Here is a 9,172-nt window from a genome sequence, read left to right on the forward strand (position 1 = left end):
GAGAAAATGTAAGAAAACTAAAGCGTGATGATGTGTTTGTGTGGCAGCTGTTAGTCACATTAACAGCAGCAGATTGTGAGTTTATTATTGGAGATGTTTAACACTTAAACCTCAGACAGTCATATAGTTACAGACTTAATGAGAATATTGTTGATTAGAAACAAGAATCAGGTTTAAACTGAAAGATGAATTCAGACATAAATGCTGGAACAATATTGAGTCTTGATCAGGTTCTTTCATCCTATAAATCAAAGGACTAATAGAGATGTGTTTCATAGTGAGAGGGGGGAGCACATCCTATCAAACTGGGACCAGTCAGCTCCACCAGGAGAGTCCTCTTGTTCACAATCTGGAAGCAGATCTGGAGATGCTGAAATGAAGCCCAAACAAAGTAAAACTGTTCAATATGAGATTTAATTTGTGATGTCATGAATTTGTAGTTGTGTTGATGATTTATTATAGATGGAAATCTTGGTTTACTTATGTTCAGGAGGTGATCTGCAGGAGGTGATAGAAGGTCATAAGATGAGTCTGAAGAGAAGATGTGAACATGTGACTGAAGGAACTCATGAAGCAGGAAGTGGAACCCTGCTGAACAAGATCTACACTGAGCTCTACATCACTGAGGGACAAAGTGAGGAGGTGGACACACAACATGAGGTGAGACAGCTTGAGAGAACCTCCAAGAAGAACATCCAGGACACTCCAATCAAGTGCCAGGACATCTTCAAAGTCTTATCTGAGCAACAGAGACACATCAGAGTGGTTCTGACCAACGGTGTCGCCGGCGTTGGAAAAACCTTCTCAGTGCAGAAGTTCAGTCTGGACTGGGCAGAAGGTTTGGAGAACCAAGACATCAGTCTGGTGCTTCCGCTCTCATGGAGGGAGCTGAACTTGATCAGAGATGAGCAGCACAGTCTTCTCTCACTGCTTCATGTTTTCCATCCAACATTACAGAAGATCAGAGCAGAAGATCTGACTGTCTGGAAACTTCTGTTCATCTTTGATGGCCTGGATGAAAGCAGATTTTCACTGGGTTTCAACAACCATCAGGTCATCTCTGATGTCACACAAGTATCGTCCGTTGACGTGCTCCTGGTGAACCTCATCCAGGGGAACCTGCTTCCCTCAGCTCTCATCTGGATCACCTCCAGACCTGCAGCAGCCCATCAGATTCCTCCCTCGTGTGTTGACAGGATCACAGAAGTACGAGGCTTCACTGACTCCCAGAAGGAGGAGTACTTCAGGAGGAGGTTCAGTGATGAAGATCTGTCCAAGAGAATCATCTCACACATCAAGGCCTCCAGGAGCCTCCACATGTGTCTGATCCCAGTTTTCTGCTGGATCACTGCTATAGTTCTGGAGGACATGATGACCAGGGACCAGAGAGGAGAGCTGCCCAAAACCCTGACTGACCTCTACTCACACTTCCTGAGGGTTCAGATGAAGAGGAAGAAGCAGAAGTATGGAGGAAAGCAGAGACCAGAGGAACTGACTGAGGCTGATAAAGAACTCCTTCTGAAGTTGGGTCGGCTGGCGTTTGAACATCTGGAGAAAGGAAACATCATGTTCTACTCAGAAGACCTGGAGCGATGTGGACTGGACGTCTCCGAGGTGTCGGTGTACTCAGGAGTTTGTACAGAGATCTTCAAGAGAGAGAGTGTGATCTTCCAGAAATCAGTCTACTGCTTTGTTCATCTGAGCATTCAGGAGTTTCTGGCTGCCGTCTACATGTTCCACCGTTACACCAGGAAAGACGCAGCGGTTATAAATCAGTTCCTAAAATATTCAAAACCAAACCCCTTTTCCTGGTTTGTTGGGTTGTTTAATAACGATCCAGCCACATCTCTTGATGACTTCCTCAGGAGAGCACTAATGAAATCTCTTGAAAGTAAAAATGGCCACCTGGACTTGTTTGTTCGCTTCCTTCATGGTCTCTCTCTGGAGTCCAATCAGAGGATCTTGGGTGGACTGTTGGATCAGAGGAACAGCCACCCAGAAACCATCCAGAAGGTCCTCAACAACCTGAAGGAGGTGAACAGTGATGAAATCTCCCCAGACAGAAGCATCAACATCTTCCACTGTCTGATGGAGATGAAGGATCAGTCAGTCCATCAGGAGATCCAAGAGTTCCTGAAGTCAGAGAAGAAATCACAGAGGAGACTGTCAGAGATCCACTGTTCAGCTCTGGCCTACCTGCTGCAGATGTCAGAGGAGGTTCTGGATGAGCTGGACCTGCTGCAGTACAAAACCTCAGATGAGGGACGACGTCGCCTGATTCCAGCTGTGAGGAACTGCAGGAAGGCCGAGTAAGTAAAGATTTTTGGGGTCGGACATCGGCGTTTAAATCAAGCGAGTGGATCATGTCAGGTAGCAATACCCCCTCCAGTGGTCATTCCTTCAATTCTTTATCTCCATTGCAGCGTCCATAAATTAAAACAACAACAATTCATCCAGAAATGTTCAACACTGGCTGGATATAAGTTCAAAGGTCAATCCAGACAAACCAACATAAGGCAGGAATAATAGGAGCCACAAGTTAACTGACTATCATGAAATTACTGTCATGTCATTAAATAACTTTTGTTTGTTTGTATACATCGTATTCAAACGACAGAAAAACACATTTTAACTAATGACACGTGACTATTTTGCTTCATTTGTTCAACGTAAAAACAGCCGGCCTCGTTGGTTTAAATGGGTGTTTTAGGTCTTTGTGGCGGTTCCGTTTGGAGCCTTTATGTGACCCACAAAGTTGTTTGAGCCTTTCCACACCCGTTAGGTGGCAACTTCATCACTAGCAACAAAAGGTGCAGTGAAAATGATTTGAAGGGAAACAGGCAGATAGAACAGAAGCTGAGGGCAATCGATGCAACCAGAGACTCTGATGTCATCGATCGGATCGCTGAATTAAGACTTGACGCACGATCGTACAAATTGGATGAAATGCAAAATATCCAAAGAGCCGATAGACAGATAAAAAGATGCACGTTTCTTTAAACCATTTGCTATAATCATTTTAAATATTGAGTAATTATGAGCTGTTCTAAAATAAGACAAATGTTGAGAATAATTCAGTTGCATTTCAGATCTGATGGTCGTTCAAACTGTTGCTCTACGGTGTTGAATTTAGCTTTTCCAGGAAATGAGCTACATTTGTGTTGAGGTAGATTCTCAGATAAGTTGATGAGAAATCCCAAAGTTTGACTCACTATTTTTGTTTCATACACAACAGACTGTCTGGTAGTTTTCTTTCAAAGAGTCATTGGGAAGTTGTGGCCTCAGCAATGACGTCAAACCCTTCTCATCTACGGGAGCTGAGCTTAAGATGGAACGAAAGCCTGACAGATGCCACGTAAAGTTCCTGTCTTCTGCAATGATGCATCCAAACTGCAGACTGGAGACGCTCAGGTCAGGAGGCCTCTGTTGGTCTTTTCTAAATTTCTTTACATTTTCTGCTTTTCTCTTCATTTTCAGATTTAGAAATGTGTTTTTATTTGCCCCATTTATTCCTTTTCCAGGCTGTGGGACTGCAATTTATCAGAGATCAGCTGTGACTCTCTGGCCTCGGCGCTGAGGTCCAATCCCTCCCATCTGAGGGTTCTGGAGCTGAGTCAGAACCAGCTGCAGGATCCAGGAGTGAAGCAGCTCTGTGGTTTTCTCCAGGATCCTCTCTGTGAGCTGGAGACTCTCAGGTCAGCTTTCTTTTATCTTCGACATAACAACTAAACAATGAAAGGCTTCAAGATAAACTCCATTGACTTTTGGAGAAGAGAAGTTTAGTATGAATTTAAATGAGCCATTGAAAGTCAATTTTATAGATAATTTTTAACTATGTTGTTGCTGTAATATCCCAGTTTATCAGTGGGGGGCCAGAGCTCTCCTGACTCCAAGGGCCCTGATTGAATAATGAAATAAAATGAAATAATGATTTTGAGCAAGTGTAATATGACTTTTCCTCCAATAAGAGATCATTTCTTGCCATGATTCCTTATCCAGACTGAGTGGCTGCAGTTTATCAGAGATCAGCTGTGACTCTCTGGCCTCGGCGCTGAGGTCCAATCCCTCCCATCTGAGGGTTCTGGACCTGAGTCGGAACCAGCTGAAGGATCCAGGAGTGAAGCAGCTCTGTGGTTTTCTCCAGGATCCTCTCTGTAAGCTGGAGACTCTCAGGTCAGCTTTCTTTTATCTTCGACATAACACTAAACAATGAAAGGCTTCAAGATAAACTCCATTGACTTTTGGAGAAGAGAAGTTTAGTATGAATTTAAATGAGCCATTGAAAGTCAATTTTATAGATACTTTTTAACTATGTTGTTGCTGTAATATCCCAGTTTATCAGTGGGGGGCCAGAGCTCTCCTGACTCCAAGGGCCCTGATTAAATAATGAAATAAAATGAAATGATGATTTTGAGCAAGTGTAATATGACTTTTCCTCCAATAAGAGATCATTTCTTGCCATGATTCCTGATCCAGACTGAGTGACTGCTGGTTATCAGAGATCAGCTGTGACTCTCTGGCCTCGGCGCTGAGGTCCAATCCCTCCCATCTGAGGGTTCTGGAGCTGAGTTGGAACCAGCTGAAGGATCCAGGAGTGAAGCTGCTCTGTGGTTTTCTCCAGGATCCTCTCTGTGAGCTGGAGACTCTCAGGTCAGTCAGAGATGATCCAGTACTTTCCCAGGTGTAACTAGTTAGACAATAACTGTTTACATGTTTGATCTTTGTTATAAACGTAGTGTTACAGTTCTCAGAAAAAAGACCACACAGGACAGATTTGCAGTATTAAATTGGTTGTGGAAATCTGCCCCATGTGAGGATGGTCATCAATGACTAGAAAGGAAGTATCAGTTGTAGATTTGTCTTGTTTTATTTTAGGCTGGCCACAAAACCGCCCAAACATTCAGACCAATCAAAAATGGTTCTTCCTGTCTTTTAAAGATCAGAAGGAAAACTAGAAACCCCAAAAGAAAGCTGCTGCAGTGTGCCATGCCCCTTCTCTACTGAGAAAAGCCATCCCAAAAAAGAGAAAAGCCCAAGTGTGAAGTGAGCACCCTGTTAAACCTTGGTACTGAAAGCCTGCAGTCATTCTCATCTGAGGTGGCTTCATTCCAGCCAGAAGCCCAAACCTGCCTCCCTCTTAAAGGGGCAGCAGGTCAGTCCAACCACAGAAACCTTCATGAAGATCTGAAGCTTTCAGCATCCACAATTGTTGCACCTCACTTCCATTGGAGTCCAAATCAGAAGTCAACAAGTTGATTCTGCACCGATTCTACACAATGCAACCATTTTAAAAATGTTTCCATCCACAAGTTTTCACAAATATTTAGATAAATCTGTTTGTTCATCGCCTCCTTCTGTTGTAATGATCATTAAAGAAAATGACCTTATTGGAGTTTTTCTCCTCACAAATATGACTTTCTATGAACGATGCAATAAATGCAGCTTGCAATCTAAGACAATATGGAAGTATGTGTATATAATAGTAGTGGAAGTAGCTCATAAAATAATACATTTGCTCTTCTCATCGAATCTTTCTATGTTATTAAAGGAAAACCTGCTCTTAGTCAACAACATCTAAGACATCAACCAAAAATCCTAATTTTCTACAATCTAATATAAAACAGTAGAGAAGACTCTTTCTGCAGAGACACTGGTGGCAGGAATGCAGAAGTATCACCTGCTCAACTTGGAAGGTGGAGCAGAAACCACCAGCTGAGAAGGTCCTCAGCGAGAGGAAGTGGTGGAGAACCATGAAACTTGCTAAGCTCCACCTCAGCTCCAGAGACGGGCTGAGCTGGAGCTGTGGCACCAGGTATCGCCCAGAAGAGCCTCCAACAAACAAGCTCTTCTCTTGGGAGGAGAGGGCTTTGAATCTCAGCTCAGTGTGCTTGTCTCTAGTAGGTGGCAGCTGCACCTTTTCCTGAGCTCCTTGTTGATGCCCTGAGGGGAATTGATGCTCCTGCAATGTTTTCTGGCAGCATTGAGCTTGCAGTGGGGCAATCAAACACACTGTGGGGGGGCTCTCTTTCCTTCTCTCATCTGGAGAACAAGTGACACCAGCTGCCAATCATTGTTGGAGAAATGTGCAGTCAGGGGAACTCTGCGTCCAGACTATAGCCACCCTTCCAGCATCCAGCAGTGTCTAAAACCTTGGATTTGGTTTCACCAGAGAGTGTAGGGATTGCAGGGTCGCTGCAGCATCGCCCACAAGCTGTCAGGAGTGGGTCGCTTTGTCCCAACTCCTGACAAGAGTTGAGTGCTATTGAGAAATGTGGTCTCACAAACTTGGAAGGTATTTTGACCTACACACACTTTACATACGCTGTAGATCTTGTCCAACCGCCCTGAAAGAACCCAAAATAGGAACATACGGCAGATAAGCCGGTGCAGGACCAGAGGTTTGTTGCTTGTAAGCTGTGTTTTGCTCTGGTACATGTTGATTTTTATTTGTCTTCTCTCAAAATAATTGTTATTTTAGACTAAGTGACTGCAGTTTATCAGAGACCAGCTGTGATTCTGTGGCCTCAGCTCTGAAGTCCAACCTCTCCCATCTGAGGGTTCTGGACCTGAGCTCCAACCCGTTGCAGGATTCAGGAGTGAAGCGGCTCTGTTCTGGACTGGAGAGTCCAAACTGTAAACTGGAGACGCTCAGGTCAGTCTTCATTTTTCTACCTATATACCAGCTGCTAAGATGGTGAAGTGAGGCTGTTCTCAACACTGCTGTGATGCACCACATTAAAAAATTCCTTGTAATATCGTGAGTTCAGGTCTGACCCAACTAAGAACTAACGTAGGTTTAGTACTGACGAAGATAACATGCAGACCTGCACCGTATAACCTCATCCTGCATTTTTCAGATTAGAATACTGCACCTTATCAGAGATCAGTTGTGGCTCTCTGGCCTCGGCGCTGAGGTCCAATCCCTCCCATCTCAGAGAACTGGACCTGAGTGGGAACCAGCTGCAGGATTCAGGAGTGAAGCTGCTGTCTGATCTCGTAGAGAATCCACACTATGGGCTGGAGACATTGAGACATTTCTGGTGGTAGCCAGTCAACTCCCGCTCATCTGCTGCATCACTCACTGACCACTGGTGAAGAGCATCTGTGGAAACATCTGCCGTCTACTCCCTCCATAGATGAAAAATTCAGTTTTTAAAAAGCGGTGGTGGACTTTCAGGAGATCAGTCGATGGTCGACAAAGCAGAAGCAGCTTCACCTTGAAGTTAAATTAGTTCCTGGTATCACACAATGCATCTTTATAAAGTTCTAAATGGCTCCTCGGCCACTCTTATAAGCATGGAAACATTCTCTTAATTGTCTCTTCAAATGTCTGTATTATACATTACTATTTTACATCATGCCTTCAGAATCTTTAGGGTTTAGTATTTACTGTCTCTGTGACATGGAGCATTGGAATATTTCAGCTGCAGCCAGCAAAAACCCATCAGAATGACGGCTATCGGTGGGAACCGCAGGTCATTTGACTTTAGTCAGTCTGTTCAATGTTATAGGATTTATTGCAATCTAATAAAAACAATAATAAATGTGGGAAATAGGAAATAAAAAGAAGCAAAATGACCAAATAAATCTCCCATGAATACTGTAAATTTAAAGATGTCAAGAATGGAATATCAGCTTAAATAGAATCAAACATAAAGTGAAAAGGCCTCCTTTAAGTTTACTGCAAAAATAAACACTAAATCAAGAGCGACACGCCCCAAAAACGTCTCATTCTCTCTTCTGTCTCCACTCATTCTTTTATATTCTCTTAAGATAATGGGGACTGGGTCGTGTGATAACAAAACAACCTAATTGGGGACTATATTTTTGTTGCAAGAACTTTGGCTCTTCAGAAGTTTCTATGTTGGCTTCCACAGATTGTGCATCCACTAGAAACTCAGTGTTTTTGAAGAACTACCAGGAGTGGCTGGAGTGGAGGCCAATGACGCTATAGCTACATATAGGTACATATAGATCACCGTTATCCTCAGCCAAAAGACCACCAGTTGGCGCAGCAATACTAAAGATAGGAGGTTGTGGTCGTTGCGCAGACGCGGAGTGATATCACGCACAAACGTGCCCTATGTTCTATATACCGTATGTTCGCGACCAAAGGGCGCACCGTATTAAAAGGTGCAGCCTCAGTTACGGGTGCTATTTCTGTATTTAACACATACATCAGGCGCTCCGGATTATAGGGCGCAGGCATGGTAAAACATACCGCTACGATAGCTTAAAACAGGCATGCTAGCGCGTATTTAGCAATTTTGCAAAAGCCGGCAAGTGAACAACCGACAACAATGTTTCCAAAATTAAAATTTTCGTATTTTTCATATTTTGTTATTAAGCCCCGGAGGGCTAAAGCAGGACCGCTGTTAAAAATGTATCAGTCCGCGCTTCCAGTTCTGGTGCAACGTCCAGTTCTAAATGTATGAATCCGCGTATTGACGTTTCAACGCCCCATCAGTAAACGGAGAGATTTGGATATAGTCCCCCTGAGGTGGTGTTTTTAGAGCAGTTCTTAACAACTTTCTCTTTGCCTGATAAGAGGTCCAAACATTATTTCACTTCCCTATAAAATTTGCTGTTCAAGATCAGATACCACCAGGTATAATTCATCCTCTAAATTTTCACAATTTCTTATTCTGTCAGGCTGTTTTTAAACCTTTGGCAACATCAAATAAAGTACTCAACTGGTATTATGTCAGGCTGGTTTACATCCCATTAAAGAAGCCAGCAGAAATAAAGCACAACAGTTACACAGACTACGCACAATAATATAGAGCATATAAAAAACAGTGTTGAGATGGGTTTGTGTCACTTTAGTAAAATCAAAGCATTTTTCTTTATGTGCCAGTAATGAACACAATCTAAGAAGTCTTTGACACTAAACATATGGAGCTCCTATAGAACAAACTAAAGATTTGTTGTTATGAAGATAAAGAAATGCAACATTTCCCCCAGAGAAACGATGGCGATGGAAAAAGCCCTGGCTGTGTGTGTGCATCACAGCAGGCGTGGGTTCTCCTCTCTGGAGTCATGCGGGGCTCCTTTGAAGGGCAGATGAGGAGGTTGGTTTCAGATTCCCCTCAGAAAGATGATTACGGTGCCAAAGGTCATCACCGGGGTAACCAGGAAGAGGCAGAGTCGGTCTACTGTACGAGCGATGCCG

The 9,172-nt window shown here is 43.4% G+C and overlaps 1 protein-coding gene across 2 annotated transcripts; it reads left to right on the forward strand.

Annotated features, from left to right (window-relative positions):
• The first annotated feature begins 491 nt into the window (after nt 1-491).
• On the forward strand, nt 492-6,614 carry LOC130520945 (protein NLRC3-like). Of its 2 annotated transcripts, XM_057024631.1 has the most exons (4): nt 492-2,309; nt 3,236-3,411; nt 4,000-4,173; nt 6,479-6,614. In XM_057024631.1, the coding sequence occupies exons 1-2, from the start codon at nt 526-528 to the stop codon at nt 3,357-3,359; spliced, it is 1,908 nt and encodes a 635-aa protein (XP_056880611.1). In that variant the 5' UTR covers nt 492-525; the 3' UTR covers nt 3,360-3,411; nt 4,000-4,173; nt 6,479-6,614. The 2 variants fall into 2 exon arrangements, with proteins under 2 accessions (XP_056880611.1, XP_056880610.1); XM_057024630.1 differs by lacking the exons at nt 4,000-4,173; nt 6,479-6,614 and adding an exon at nt 3,522-3,677.
• The last annotated feature ends 2,558 nt before the right edge of the window (nt 6,615-9,172 follow it).

The sequence above is a fragment of the Takifugu flavidus genome, unplaced genomic scaffold (genome assembly GCF_003711565.1).
Source record: "Takifugu flavidus isolate HTHZ2018 unplaced genomic scaffold, ASM371156v2 ctg606, whole genome shotgun sequence".
NCBI classification, from domain to species: Eukaryota; Metazoa; Chordata; class Actinopteri; order Tetraodontiformes; family Tetraodontidae; genus Takifugu; species Takifugu flavidus.